We start from the raw sequence: 16,341 nt of genomic DNA, 5'->3' as shown, positions 1-16,341 counted from the left end.
AAAGCTACAATTCACAACTATAAGCTAAGTGATTTTGGATTATTAAGGCTCCGTTTTGACAAGCAAGGTCGGCGACTGTGAGGATAAAAGACTCGCACATCGTATGTGCTGTGAACAGGGATTTATCTCCTGTGCAATTCGAATTACTATATCGCAGAATTGTGATATCCCAACTGGATTAGAAATTGCACATGGTGAAGAATGGAAAAACCGCTACCGGAAGAACGCGCGCACATGTATTACAGGAAAAAAAAGACGGACGTAGCTCACTTTTTATGGTACAGAAAAAAAGACGCACTTGGCAATTTTAAACTGTGTTTATCGTAAATTGAAAGTTACTTGATTTTGGCTTTACAGATATTTAAATTACATGTACTGTATGATATGGCTTCACTGCTCACTCACGGCGGGCGCAATTACCTGGAAAATATTTGCGCCCGGTCGTCAAAATGTTGATGATTTTGGGGCTTTATGGGCGCAATTGATGGCTTTATGAGCGCGAATTTGCGCTCAGCGCCCGCTTATTTCAAGGCTTGACTCTCAGACAGTTAAATTTGTGCTGATAATTTGAACATGTACTGTTTGAGTTAAACCACAAATTTGGACCAGAGTTTGAATTAAACCTGAATTCAGAATACAGGTGGGTGTTTCATAAAGCTGTTTGTAAGTTAGGAGCGACTTTAAGAATGACTGGTGAACCTTTCTTACGCGCTTAATAATCATGATCATCATTGAAAATTCAATGGTGAATATCGTTTACCACAAGAAAGGATCACTGGTCATTCTTACAGTCACTCTTAACTTAAGAACAGCTTTATGAAACGGCCCCCAAGTCTAATAATTCAAGCACGTTTTCTTGCTCCCCCTCATTGATATATGCAGTATCCTATCAACAGCAGATGAAAGTCAAGAAACACTCATCATCGATGCAATAAGTGCCCTTATGATCTTCGTCAAATCCCCACATCTCAAGACAAAAGGTAAAGACCATTTTCAAAGATTAATTTGTTTAATTTTGCCAATTTTTGTCCTTTTTTGTATGAAAGACTTAGATTAGACAAAATGGACATCAATTTAAGGCATTGCTTGTGTATCATGTCCTATTCCTCTTGGATTTTCAGAATCGTTTATCATTTAAATCATGTAATGTGTTGACCTTACCCATCTTAACACCTATGATTATATTAATGATAACACAGTTTTTGTATAGCGCACATCACATTATGATGTAACATCCCTATGTGCTTCCAAAGGACTTGGATATCATTACCCCGTCTTTAGCCCCGCAGCCTACTATGGTGCAGAAGCATTTAAAGTGAAAAATTCCTGCCAGGTACCCGTTACCCGTATAGTATATTTTCAGTAAAAGCCCTGGGGGCCATTTCATAAAGCTGTTCGTAAGTTAAGCGACTTTAAGAATGCCTGGTGAACCTTTCTTGCACGCTTAACCAAATCGCCAATGAATATACCATTTACCACAAGAAATGATCACCAGTCGTTCTTAAAGTCGCTCTTAACTTAAGAAAAGCTTTATGAAACGGCCCTCTGGTTTTAATTTTGAGACACACTTACTCGACTTTAAATCCAATTATCTTGATAAAGAAAAAGGAAAAGGAAGAGTAAGGGGAGAGAAAAGAATAAAAATGAGAAATAAATTTAAAGAAAACATTATTTGAATTTTTAGTTTTGCTTGAAGAATATTTATGATGGCGAAAGAAGTCAAATTGACTGGTTGCCAACTAACCAAGAAGAACCCCCGCCCCACGCTTTACAAGTAAATCTAATGGTTGATGGTGCCGTACAACCTGTGTTGAAACTCTGTGGGATGCAGGCATCAGAGGCTTTAGTTCCTCTTGCTGTCTACTCATTGTAAAACAAACTTGAAGTAATTTAATGATGCTTTTGATATCCTCTCGGTAGCAATATCTGACGGAGCCTTACAACCCGTGTTGAAACTTTGTGGGATGCAGGCTTCGGAGGCCATAGCGCTCCTTGCTGTTCGTACGTTGAATCTCATCACAGAACATGCCGGCAATCATGCAGCAATTATTGAGGTGAGTAAACTGTTTGAAAATTATGTCACAATATATACAATGTTCATCGTTGATGTGAATGAAGAAAGAAATAAAGATGCAATATTCAGTACTGAGCGCTCGTGAGGGAAAATGGAAATTGGGGAAAACATGATGTTATTATACTTAGCAAGTAAGTTTGAAAAATGGCATTGAAAACGGACATACTGAGGCTTTTTTTATATGAACTTATCAGAGTAAAGTCGCATGAAAGAACAGGATGCAAGAATGTGATAATATATGATAGAACCGAGAAAGAATGTGGATGCTAAATGACGAGCTGTGATTGGCTGTCAAGATAAGCTAATTTAAGTTGTGTAAACACTACAAAACACTTATTTAAGTCTTTATCAAAAAAGAATTGTAGAACTTATTATTAGATATGAACTTGAGGATGAATAGGCTGGTATTGATGAACTATGTATTTGCATGATTTGATATGGGATTTGTTAGGTCTTTATATGCCTTAACTAGGTTCTCATGTTGTTCTTGGGAGGGGGTGGGGGGTATTTTCCCCCTCATTTAGTCTACTTTTTAAAAGGTCCTATGGCATTTCATAAAAAACATCTCTCTTGATATTCTGAACAATATTAATGGGCTAGTATTTGATGGGTGATATTTACAGGTTTCAATTTGGTAATTCTTAGGATTTGGAGTCACATTCATACAGTTTTATGTGCCATATGAGAATTTCACCGTTGCATTTTTCAAAAGGTTTTAAAATTTACCCAACTTTGTCACGAATGTTGCTCTTCTCAAATGGCTCTCAGTTTTGTTCCTCAAAACAGTCATCAATGCTCTTGTTGAATTATGATGTTGTTAATTGAATCCTGCTTTCATTTTTAGAATGACAGAAATGCCTTGCCACATCTTCTTTCACTGACCACATCAAGCGATGAACAGGTAAATAAGATTCAAATAATTCAATTAAACACCTTTAGGGCTTTAGGGGTAAGTAAATTATGACAAGGGGCAAGGACAGCTTTCCCATAGGCCATGTACTAAATGATCAGGGATTTGTGGTTTTATCTTAAAGGTCAAGTCCACCTCAGAACAATGTTGATTTGAATTAATAGAGAAAAATCAGACAAGCACAATGCTGAAAATTTCATCAAAATCGAATGTAAAATAAGAAAGTTATGACATTTCAAAGTTTCGCTTATTTTCAACAAAATAGTTATATGAACGAGCCAGTTACATCCAAATGAGAGAGTCGATGATATCACTCACTCACTATTTCTTTTGTTTTTTATTGTTTGAATTATACAATATTTCAATTTTTACGAATTTGACGATTAGGACCTCCTTGCCTGAAGCACAAAATGTTAAAATAATGGAATTCCACGAGTTCAGGGAGGAATGAAACTTCATTTCACATGACAATGACGAGAAAATAAAAATATTTCATATTTCATATAATACAATACAAAAGAAATAGTGAGTGAGTGATGTCATCAACTCTCTCATTTGGATGTAACTGGCTCGTTCATATAACTATTTTGTTGAAAATAAGCGAAACTTTAAAATGCCATAACTTTTTTATTTTACATCCGATTTTGATGAAATTTTCAGTGTTATGCTTGTTGAATTTTTCTCTTTTTATTCAAATCAAGTTTTTGTTGGGGTGGACTTGTCCTTTAAGTTCCCATTCCCCTGTGGTAGTAATCTAATTATAACCCAGGTAGTATATTGGGTTTTTTTGTCCTCATGAAAAAAAATATAATTTGAAGTAAAACTTTTTTTTAAAAGAGAGACATTTTAGCCATTTTATGCATTGGAGTACATGGAAAAGTAGTCCTTGCCTTACATCACTATGACGTCACATGTGCGGCCAATTTGAATTCTCCATGGGTATAGTGATTACCAATATTTACAACTTTTAAAAATTCATAACATTGTTATAACTTTGTTATTGTCCAATATTGTTCAAACTTATCAACTTGTCTGATTTTTCTTTTTCCTCCAAAAATCAGTTTTTATTGGGGTTGGATTCCCCTTTAAAAAGGACAATAAGTTGATATATATCGTACCTATTGAATTGTTTTGTTCATGTCAGCAAAGAACACAGAATCTAGTGTTAAGAACACAGAATGGTATTAAGTTTAGAAGAAGGAAAATTGTGGACTCTAATTAATCTTCTCTTTTCAGATGCAAGAGATCACATTAAAGACATTAGGAGGCTTGTCAATGGGAACAGACTGGCATAGACATAGAATAGTACAGGTATTTATTGAGATCAATAAAAATATTAGGCCTGTGTATGGGATCAGACTAGAATAAACATAGAATAGTACAGGTTTGTATTGAGATTAAACAATAGATAGATGGATGGTTGGGTGGATGGATGAATGAATGACTAAATGAATGATTGCATGAATGAATAAATGAATAATAAATTGGTAAGTGAAGGCTTATAATGACATTTGAAATTGCAATTGAATTAAGCAGAATAAATGATTTATATTAAAAAAACAACTATGAATGCATGGATGAAAAAAAGAAAGAAAATGTATCGTGGAATATGAACATTCTATTTTAACAGGCAGTCTATGGAAATGACCCACATCTAAAATGAAGTGAAACACCATAGTGACCATACAATGTAATTGAAATGTAAATAACTATCTCTTAAAGAATTTGAAATGAAAAATAATATTTATGAAGATATAAAGCTGAAGACTTGAAGAGGTGTGTTGATTATAAGCATAACCTTGTGATAAGATGTTTTTTGGGAGGATCCTTTATGTCAAGCTTATCAAAATTATTATTTTTTTTATTAAGAGAGTTGTAGAATGATAAACAAGATAACATTTCCCAGACTAAAATTTAATGTGCATTAAAAAAATAGAAGGGAAAAAAAGTAACTTCTTATAAAGTCTTTCTCTGTTTGACAAGCATACTTTCTTCTTGTAACAGGAGGACTTTTCATCTGGGCGATGCCTTGCCAGAGTGTTGAGGTCAAGGCCAAAGAACAAGCAAGTGCTATGTAATGCAGCATGCCTAGTTGCTAACCTAGCAACAGGAGAACAAGACCAGGTATTCTTATTTAAAAAAACAGTTTTTGAAATAATTTTCACACATGTACAAATTTGATCATCAAAGATTACCACTTTACTGGGTATGTTACGGGAGGGGAGGCTCTTTTAAGGTTATTTTATGTATTAAGGTTTTTTTTTATCTATCTTTTTGATTATTTATTCATTCACATGTTCAATCTTATTTTTATTGATTTGTTTAATCATTTGATTGATATTTGATCAAGAAATTGACCAATTGATCTTTATCAATTTCATTAAAATCTACACATAAGTTTCTTAATCATATACATGTACATGTTGCATATGTATACATAGCTTACATAAATTTCATGAGGAAAAATTTCAGTTATATGATATTTCAACAGGGTTTGCTTGAGTTAGGTTCTTCAGCATACATACAGGTTTCAAATTGCTTTTCTGCAATGATAATTAAAAAAATACAAGAATGAAAGGAGAGATTGTGTTTTATTCTTGTAGCCCAGTACATGTATATCCCATGGATAGGCTGTATAATGGTAAGTCATTCATTTTGTTTCCTCCAGGGATCACTGTCAGAGTGCGTAGACTCCCTATGCACCCTGCTTTCTGAGTTCCGCTCTCAGAAGGAGCTCCTAAAACATGTCGCCAGGGCCCTAGCCAACTTTGCCAAGTACCGCCACAATGCTTTCAGACTTGTAAGTATGATTCTCATCACGAGGGGCCTGAGGTTAGTTGGGCGCTTAGCTACACATTGCACATGTTTGTTGAAATAAAATTGCAGTTGGTAAAATGTGCAAATTCACGACAAGTGCCAGTCGTGGTAATGATTTCAAAATGATTTGGTACAGAATCCAATAAAATGATAATGCAAGTGTCTATATGTGTAAATAAAAAATATATATGGCATAAGATTCTGCAAGATATTGTTTAAATTATGCAGACATTCATGGTGGAACAGATTTAATGGGTGTCAATGAGGATTAGTGATGTGTCACATAATTTCTTTTTGCCATTTCTTCATCAAATGTAAAAAAAAAAAAAACTATTTTGGCAATATTATTGTACATAAGTAAAGTTTTTCATACAATAAAAGTAGCTTTAGGACAATATTTTTGAAAAATCAAATCAAAATCACATTTCTTTTCTTGATATTAAAGCGATGTCTTATACCAGTCACACAATGTCACATAATGTCATAATTTCTCAATATTGTTTCTCTTGTTCATTTCCAGGTGGAACGTTTGCCAGTAATTATCACAATTTGTTTGAAGGTAAAGATATTACAATGGCTGTGGCTAAAACGGAAAATAAACTAATATATTCCAAGGTTTCATAGTCATTGGTGTTTTTATGTTTGGTGTTGGACACTGGTAGTGTTGTGTTTCGAATCAAACACCAATGACAACATCAATCGCCAATGGTGTTAAAGAAGATGAACAAGATTGGTTGTAAAAGCTGGTGTCAAAATGTCCAGAAAAACAAAGAAAAAAATTGGGTCCCAGACTTTTCAGTGTTTCCTCTCTTCAGTATTAAACCACTTCTCAAGCATGCAATGGGAAAACAATATCAGGATACAATCTTCACTTATAGCTTTTGATATACAATGCATTCTATATGAGGTGCCTTTATTTAGAAAACATAAAAACATTACTGAGAAGAGATGCTACATGTACATCTGAATATTGGAAAATTAATGTTTTAAAAAGAAATTGGTCAACGATTGGTGGTATAAGTCACAATCACTTCACTTTTAAAGGTTTGAATATATTTACACTTTATTCTAGCTTTCATACATTGATTGTACCCTTAGTGGAAGAATACTGCTGTTATTTTCTGTAGTAGTAATTCATTAAAAAATTCTTTCCGCTTGTAGTCAAATGCTGAAGACGTTGCTCAACAAGGAATGAGAATCGTTCTGCATCTACTCCAGCATTCCCCGGATTCTACCATCAACTGTCTCCTCACGTAAGTTTGAAAAAGAATGATTTTTCACATAAAGTTAAACAAATTGTTACTATTTCATGAATGAATAATGTTATTTCATCTTCTGCTATTGTACTATTGGATGACGTTAAAAAAAAATCAAACCTAAGTTGAATAAGGATACTGCTATTTCATGACCATGTAAGTTGGAAACAGGTTCTGACTGGCGCTTACCACTGTAAAGATAATACTGTTAAGAAAGATGCTATTTCACATATGTTAAAAAAAAGTTAAACCTCTAATAATAATAATAATAATAATTGTACATTTATATTGTGCAATTTCTATATGTATATGCTCAACTGCGCATTACAATAATATTATTATTATTACCCCGGCTATAGCCGTGCTGCCGACAGGCGCTCTGGCATTCGAGGTATTTCTTCCTGGGTACCCATTCAGCTCACCTGGGTTGAGTGCAGCACAATGTGGGTAAATTTCTTGCCGAGGGAAAACACGCCATGGCTGGGAATCAAACCCACGTCCCTCAGATTGAAAGATGAGAATCATAACCACTAGACCTCGATGCCCCCCTTTACATTGTTTGCCAACATCTTATGTGCATGCTTCCTTATGCATTCTGCTGTTTTCATTTTCATTTATTCATTTACATGTATTTCCATCACTTTTACAGTAAAAATACATTCAAAGTAACATAATTATTCAAAGGTAGAGGAGACAGCAGGAAAAGCCAAGAGCTTTAACAAGAGCTGCCAGCTGACTATACAGTGTGTATCAAAAAAAAGTTTACACTTTGAAAAAGCCCTGGGAATTAAAAAATATACAACATGTGGGTAATTTTTCCAAATATAATCTTGGGTTTGGGTCTCATCTATCCAATGAAAGTAAAAGTTTTGTCAGAATGTTACACTTGAGTGAGCACTGTCAATTTTTGTAAAGCTCGCAGAAATCTGTTTGCGCAGAAATGCTCGTTTTTACGCTGTGTAAAGGGGAAAGGGCGAAATCAAACTCACCCTGCGAAACATTTCTCATACACTTCCCATGCACTTTTAGTCAATTGAAATAAAACGGATACATTCAAGCATTTTGTAACAATTTTGCCACCCAAATTGAAATTTCAACACTTAGTAAGCACAACGTTTACCCTTTTTGTGCCAGCTGGATCTGAGGACATAACTAAATCTGAACAAAAGTTTATATCAGACATCTCAGCATTTTTTCACTAAGTTTTTATCATTGAAAGTGGATTTATATTTCATTTTTCATTTAATACTTGTTTCTCCACACTTTTCACAAGCTTGGCAATGATTAACAAAATGAAAATCAAGCTTAAGCCAGTCCATGTAAATCACAGCTCAGTGTAAAGCAAATATTGTCACGATGGCCTCGGTGTGTGGGGGAGTGGGGTGGGGCAAAATGCACTCTTCGAAGTGTTTTGGGCAAGGAAACAAGTCAAAAAAGGTAAAAGATATCTTCAAATCAATTTTACTAGCTAAATTCCACGTGTTCTTCATGATTAAGGTCTACTTTTATTCGCATAACTATTTCAAAGTTCTGCGCAAATCATTTTTCACTAACTTTTCAAAAGTAAGTAGTGCTCACTCAAGCGGAAATATTTTTCGACAGTTATATCGTCATTTGCTCAAATGGATCCGTACCAATGTTAAAATGTGAAAAAATCTTCAGGATATTACAAATGTATAATTTTACAGGATTTTTTCAAAGTGTAATTTTTTTTTTGATACGCACTGTAGTGCAAAATGCTAGATTTGCCAATAGACTGATATAGTGCAAATTGATTGATTGACTGATTATTTGATTGATCAATCTATTGATGGATTGATTGAGTGAGTAAGTGAGTGAGTGAATGGGTGAGTGAGCAATTCATATATTGATTATTGATTATATCGTTTTTACAGTGATGGTGCCACAGATCTCCTAAAGTTCATATCCAAATCACCAGGGATGGTGGATGCTATGCAGAGTACACTCCTCATGCGAGCTGCCGAGAGAGAAGCGCCCTCTTGAGTTCAGTATGTTATAGGCAAGCTGTATTTCATTCCGATCTCCCGAGACTGAGGAGAACACGCCACTGATATCTTACCAGTGAATGGATAAGATTTGCTATTTTATATGATCAAGAAAAAAAGTAAAAGAAATTTACTTTACAAGTACTACCTTCTCCAGTTATGTAATTGGATTTAAGCCCTGATTGGGCAGAGTTTTGTAATTGAATAAATTACTACATTTAGCTACTATACTTGCCGATAGAGTCTAATGGAATTTACTACAGATATGATACCTAAAGAGTGTAATAGCCACCAATAAAATTTCCCCAAGGTGTCTTACAACTAAATAACCCTCATGCATCAGGGAAACCTGCAATTGTATTTTAAACTGCTAGTTTAATTCACGAGTTACCAATGTGGGGAGGGAGGGTGGCGGGAGAAGGAGGGGGGGGGGGGTAAGGTAAAGTTAAGACAACTTCATTTTCCCCTCAAAAAGTGGGGTGTTGTTTAGTTAAATAACCAAGCACTCTATTTTCAGTGTTCTTCTTACTCCTTACCCTTTTTCCCCCACCCCATATTTTTCTCCTCTAATAATTTTTTTTATCAATTGGAAAAATAATATATATATTTTTTTTTTTGGGGGGGGCACTTCCTTGCCCCCAACCCCACTGTGGTGCGGGTGCTGCCCCTGATTGAAACCAAGGGTGAAAACAAAGTCCACACTGAAGAAATGCAGCAGAGGGCATGTCGGTGCTCCTCAAATATAAAATCAGTGCATAATTTTATACAGTTATGCTGGATACTATAACAACTTGTCGAAAGGAACAATTAAATAATGATAAAATTTGTACTCTGTCGATAGTCAGTACTGTATACTTGTTAGATATTTTATCATTCAAGCATCTAAATCATAATGATTGAAATTCTTATCATGATGGCAGTCATGTTTGAAATCATGATTGCATTTATGATGATTGAAATCATTTCATTTGTGATGACTAAATTTATGATTGCATTCATGATGATTGTAATCATGATTGCATTCATGATTGAAATCATGATGACAGTCATGATAAAAATCATAATAGCAATTGTGATGACTAAACCTATGATTGCATTCATTATGATTGTGAACATGATATCAATCATGATTACAGCCACAATGATTGAAATCATGATTGCAGTCACAATGATTCATATCATAATTCAAGTCATGATTACTTATCACAATGATTCATCTCGATCTCAAGTAATTAAAAATCATAAGGATTGAAAGAATCAGTGAGCTGACTGTAATTCTTAACTAGACAGCACCGAGGCTCAAAAACATGCAAGTCAGGATGCATCATCTGTTCATTGATCAAACGATTCACAAGTTGATTTCCTTTTAAGATATTACTCAATATATGACGCACTTGACCCAGGTGAAGTAAATGTGAACCTTGCCTGAAATAGCTTATGACTATATGTATTTGAGAAGATATTTAATCATTCCTTGTAATTATCATAAATTATTACATGTGATTTTAATATTTTTTATCCATGAATTGTATTGTGAGAAGATACTTTTGTACATGAAATAATTCTTTATCTTCTTTTGGTATATCTGTATGTTTATCATGGACATTTCTACTATAAAATATTATTTTTACAAAAAAATGCATTGTACTCCTTTATTCAAAATTATATGTAAATATCAAGAAATATCATGTGCCAAGAATTTTGAAAGAAATGTACTTACATTCACCCGAAACAAATGATGAGCCAAAGTGAAATATTGATCAGCTTTCACTGATTTTTGTGGACATGGTCTTTCTTAACATTTCAAAATATATGTCAAATTTTATACTTTACAAGATTTTCTGTGATACTCAAAATCGTATATACATGTTTATGTAGGCTTACATGTAAACACCGTATTTTGATGATGATGATGATCCACAGCATTTATATTGCGCAATATTTCTGTTAAAAAAATTCATAGGTGCAGGCTCATCCAATTAAGCTAATTACTACACATCTGCTGAAATAAGTGAGTTTTGAGAGATGATTTGAAGAGTTCAATGTTGTTCAAAGAGTTGAATATTTTACCTAATACTTCGGGAATAACAACTCAAATTGTAGCTGGGAGAAAAGGCCAAGTTTTGAATTTTCAGACCTTAAGATTGCAATGATTTTTATACCACCTCCACCGTAAGTGGTTACTTTGCCAGAAGCATTGTGTTTTGGGGTCATCTATCCTTTTGTCTGTCCTCCGTCCATCCTGTTTTTGTTCTCGTGATAACTAAAGTATCGTTTGACGAATCAACTTTACTCCAATCGTGGACCAAGTATGCATGATTATAGAAGTGAAGATGATCAATTAGTTTTTGGGGGGTCACAAGGTGAACTGTCACAGGGGTCATTATATACCTAAAAATGTCGTGTTCTTAAGATAACTTATTTGAAGCATCAACTCCAAACTTGGCTCGTGTATGTTTATTGGAGCGATGATAAACTGATTAGATTTAGGGGTCATGAGGTCAAACGCCACAGAGGTCATTACACACTGCAATATCGTTTTCTTGTGATAACTGAAGAATTGTTTTGAGGGTTCAAGCCCAAACTTGGTTCATGTGTTTATGTGAGGATGATGGGGGGAGGGGGTGTTTCACAAGCACTTAAATATCGTTTGCGTGCAGTATATAACACGTTATCGCATTTGTCAGATCGTGTGAGACGGGATGGGCATCACCTTGTATCAATCAATACGCGTAAAATAACGTGTGTGTGTTGGCGATTAAGCATGACTCTTAAGTCACACCTAACTTTTTGTGAACCCCCCTCCAATTATATTTGGGGGTCACAGGGTCAAAGGTCAAACATTTAAAAACATTAAAAGCTACATGTACATGAAGGTGTTTAATATACATTGTTCTTTATCTGGCCATTGTGGAGGCATAAATTTTGACTGTGTGCAGTTAATTTATAATTAGATAATAAATTCTTTCTTATTTTGAGTGGAACATCATTATTTATTATGATTCAGAAAATTAGACAGGAGGGGATGTTCCATGTTTTAATGTTGACATCAAATGTAATAATTTTTATTCTGAAATTGGGTTGCAAACTAGTTGGAGGGTATATATATGGCATGCTGAAACCTTTAATCACATTTGTAAGCAGTCATCAGTACTTAAAATCCATTTTGCATACTTAATTTGGTGCTATGTCACACAAGGCTCAGGCAATGAACACAAGATTCCTGAATCTTTGCATCATGTGCAAAGGAATGTGCGTACAATGTGTACTTTGCACATAATATATCACTTTTTTATGAAATAATACAAAACTTGAAACTAAACTTCTGATTTTTTTCTTAAATTGTGATTGTGAGGGGCTCTCTTTAATATTTTTTTTTACTCTACTCAAACAAACCTTTTATTTCGGTTGGACATAGCCTGTGATAAATGTTTATACAAACAACTGTTAATGGTACTGCCCATGTATTGGGTCAATATTTTCATGTATTGCATACATGATATATTTTTGCAATTTTTTAATTTTTCAGAACATGTCAGTGTTTGTTATTGTATTTTTATATTTTGGTAGCAAAGACAATATTGTCATACAGAAAGGAATTTTTGACTGATGGTGATCTCATTGAAATAAAAACCAGTGTGGAATTTTGTATTTTACAATACATGAATGATATAAAATGGACACTGTAGTTGTATTAAACATTCTCTTCAAATCATTCATCACAATACAGATTGGTATTGTTATGATATATAGAACTTAAAAACAATATACATATATGTAAGACCATTATTTTGTTACTCTCTTGTCATTTGTGAAGAAAAAAAGAGCAGATATGCATGTAAAGAAGGGGGAGGGGTAGAATGAGAAGAAAATAATGAGAGGGGAAAGTTGAGAGACTGAATATTCGAAAATCATATATGATATTCACATAGTGAGAAAAGGGTAAAGGAAAGATAATAGAATGTGGGAAAGAGTTTAGAGAGAAGAGAGGAAAGACAGAAAGGAGCAAAGAAGACAGGAGGGAGAAATGAGAATGAGATAAGTGATATGGGGAGAGGGATAGAGAGTGATTAGAAGCAGAGGGGGATTGGGAGGAGAGAAAAAAAAGAAAGAGGGGCAAGAGAGAGGGAGAGGTGAGAAAAAGAGTGTTAAAAGAAGAGAGAGCGGGATTGGGAGGAGAGGGAAGGAAAATAAAGGGAGATTGTTAAAAAAAGAGAGAGATTGGAAGGAGAGAAGATAAAAAAGGGGGCAAGAGAGAGGGAGATAGAGGGGAGAAAGAACATTAAAAAGGGAGAGGGGGGTGGGGAGGAGAGAGAGAGAGACAGAGACGAAAAAAAAGAGTGTCTAAAAAGGAGACATAGGAAGGAGAGATGATAAAACAGGGTCAAGAGAGAGAAAGCAGTGAGAAAGAGAGGGAGGTAGAGGTAAAAGAGAGAGGGGAAGACGGGAGAGATGTAGAGGACAATACAACATAAAAATTACTGAAATACCAACCACTGTAAATTATACAGTGCGTATCAAAAAAAAGTTTACACTTTGAAAAAGCCCTGGGAATTAAAAAACATGCAACATAGGGGTAATTTTTTCACATATATTCTTCGGATTGGGTCTCATCTATCCAATGAAAGTAAGTTTTGACAGAATGTAACACTTGCGTGAGCACTGTCCATTTTTGTAAAGCTTGCAGAAATCTGTTTGCGCAGAAATGCTTGTTTTCACGCTGTGTCAAGGGGAAAGGGCGAAATCAAACTTACCCTGCGAAACATGTTTCATACATTTCCCATTGCACTTTTTGTCAATTGTAATAAATGGATACATTCAAGCATTTTGTAACAATTTTGCCTCCCAAATTGAAATTTCAACTCTTAGTAAGCACAACCTTTACCCCTTTTGTGCCAGCTGGATCTGAGGACATACCTAAATCTAAACAAAAGTTTATATCAGACATCTCCAGCATTTGTCACTAAGTTTTTATCATTTAAAGTGGTTTACATTTCAGTTTTCATTTAATACTCGTTTCTCCACACTTTTTTCAAGCTTGACAATGATTAACAAAATGGGAATCAAGCCTTTAAGCCATTTCATGTAAATCACAGCTCAGTGTAAAGCAAATATCGTCACGCGATGTCCTCGGTGTGTGGGGGAGTGAGGTGGGGCGCAATGCACTCTCCGAAGTGTTTTGGGCAAGGAAACAAGTTAAAAAGGTAAAAGATATCTTCAAATCAATTTTACTAGCTAAATTCAATGTGTTCTTCATGATTAAGGTCTACTTTTATTCGCATTACTATTTCAAAGTTCTGCGCAAATCATTTTTCACTAACTTTTCAAAAGTGGTGCCCACTCAAGCGGAAATATTTTTTGACAGTTACATCGTCATTTGCTTAAATGGATCTGTCCAATGTTGAAATGTGGAAAAATCTTCAGGATATTACATGTACAAATGTATAATTTTACAGGATTTTTTCTAACTCTTAACTTTTTTTTTATACGCACTGTAGAGAGAAATAGTCATGTAATCTGATACTCAAAAAGAGTTTTGATAGCTACTTTTTACTTCCTTATCATTCTCTTCCCCGCTCCCTTTCTAACTTCTCTGTCAGCTTTCATTTAGTTTTGAGTGGGATCATGCATGCCCTCTGGGGCATTATTTGTTCATAAAATAAGGAAAATTAAAAAAAAGAATTAAAAAATTTTTGATGTGAAATATGCATATCTAAGAGAAAATATAAAAACATGCAACATTTATATAATATTGACTGGTCTTGAGGGGAACATCATATATATTGCCAGCAAAAGAATCATATTGGCCAGAGTCTTTAGACGAGGGCAATATGGGTCTTTTAAGGGCAATATATTATTGATGTTCCCCGAACGAGCCAGTCAATATTTTCATTATCATCCAAATCAGATATCTACAGTGCGTCCCAAAAAAAACTATACACTTTTGAAATGGCTGCCAAATAAAGAATATAGCACTTTGGGGGAAATAACTCATAGATATGGAAAGCCAATAAAGTCAACTTTCAAGTGACACCAAAAAGTTGGAAAACTATTCATGCTTGAGCGAGCACTGCCCACTGAAACAAAGGGTATGAAAATTAGGGTGGGCCGGAATTAGCCTTCCAATTTCTTTCAGGTTTTTTGTTTGGTACTTGCAAAGTTGAGGGTTATTTGGTGAATTAAAGATCAGTTGTGATCAGTTTGTTGTTTTTGAAAATTTAATGCGTTATTAAATTGAATTTATTACATTGAAATTTAATGCATGAGTGATCGTGAATTGCAATTTTTAGTGCAGCATTTTGTCTTTATCATGTGGATCTCAACAATGTGTTTATGAAAGTCAGGAGAAGAACGGGTAATATGACTTAGGTGGGTGAAGTACGTTGATGGGATAAAGGTCAACAGAACATTTAGCAACCCCTCCCTCCATCTCAACCCCCCCCCCGCTTCTCTCCTCCTCGGACACTAAGCTCGGCTAGGCTGGGCAGGAATTAGCCTTACGGTTTTTTTGAGTGGTTAGTCCTTGCAAACTTGCTAAGCTAAATTAATGAGTGAGATAAGTTTTGGTTTCTTAGGCAAATTTTATGAGTTACTAAAGTGAAATTTAATGCATGAGTGAACAGGAATTGAAATTTTAGTGTAGCATATTCATCTTGTGGACCTCAGAAGTGTGTTCGTGAGAGTCAGAGTAATGTGATGGTACCTGTTACAAGCAAGAGGGCGAGATATGCTAAGACTTGGTTAAAAGGCAATTCCTCTTCTTTTTGTCCTTTTACAAATTAAAAGTCATAATTATGTACCCTCCCCTCTCCACCTCGATTTCCCAGCCCCCCCCCCCCTCTCTGTCTCACTTCCTGGATTGTAGCCTATTCAAAACTAAGCTACCAAGTGACCGATGGCTGATGGTCGCTTTTTTATTGAATTATTACCAAGAAATTTCATGATTATGATGATTAATGAAATAATTTATTGAAAAAAAAAACTGAATGTTTGATTGATCACATTACACATTGAATGGGTTGATTTACTGATAAATTGTTGATAAAATGATTGAAAGGGAAAAGGTTGATGCCCCAATTCAGAATTAATCATTAAATCAACATTCCGCTCTGGACTTCACGCGTACATGACAATAGCCATCAGTCTCTCAACAGGAGGGGAGGGCGGGAAAGAGAGAGGGGGTGGGGCTGAATGTTCTGTTGACCCTTATTCCATCAACCTACTTCTCCCACTTAAGTCCTACCTCATCTCCTATTCTCCCGACTCCCATCATGAACA

The 16,341-nt window shown here is 34.9% G+C and overlaps 1 protein-coding gene across 2 annotated transcripts in view; it reads left to right on the top strand.

Moving 5' to 3' along the window:
* The window catches only part of LOC135157555 (uncharacterized), a 30,315-nt gene extending 17,466 nt beyond the window's left edge, over window positions 1–12,849 (top strand). For both annotated transcript variants that reach the window (XM_064113557.1, XM_064113558.1), the window contains 9 exons: window positions 883–980; window positions 1,921–2,054; window positions 2,919–2,975; window positions 4,221–4,295; window positions 4,989–5,108; window positions 5,653–5,784; window positions 6,322–6,360; window positions 6,963–7,054; window positions 8,953–12,849. In XM_064113557.1, the coding sequence (XP_063969627.1) occupies window positions 883–980; window positions 1,921–2,054; window positions 2,919–2,975; window positions 4,221–4,295; window positions 4,989–5,108; window positions 5,653–5,784; window positions 6,322–6,360; window positions 6,963–7,054; window positions 8,953–9,061 (856 nt within the window). In that variant the 3' untranslated portion in view covers window positions 9,062–12,849. The remainder of the gene's footprint in view (window positions 1–882; window positions 981–1,920; window positions 2,055–2,918; window positions 2,976–4,220; window positions 4,296–4,988; window positions 5,109–5,652; window positions 5,785–6,321; window positions 6,361–6,962; window positions 7,055–8,952) is intronic.
* Window positions 12,850–16,341: the final 3,492 nt, after the last annotated feature.

The sequence above is a fragment of the Lytechinus pictus genome, chromosome 18 (assembly GCF_037042905.1).
Source record: "Lytechinus pictus isolate F3 Inbred chromosome 18, Lp3.0, whole genome shotgun sequence".
Taxonomy (NCBI): Eukaryota; Metazoa; Echinodermata; class Echinoidea; order Temnopleuroida; family Toxopneustidae; genus Lytechinus; species Lytechinus pictus.
The sequence above is the reverse complement of the archived record's forward strand: the minus strand, read 5'-3'. Positions and strand labels throughout refer to the sequence as shown.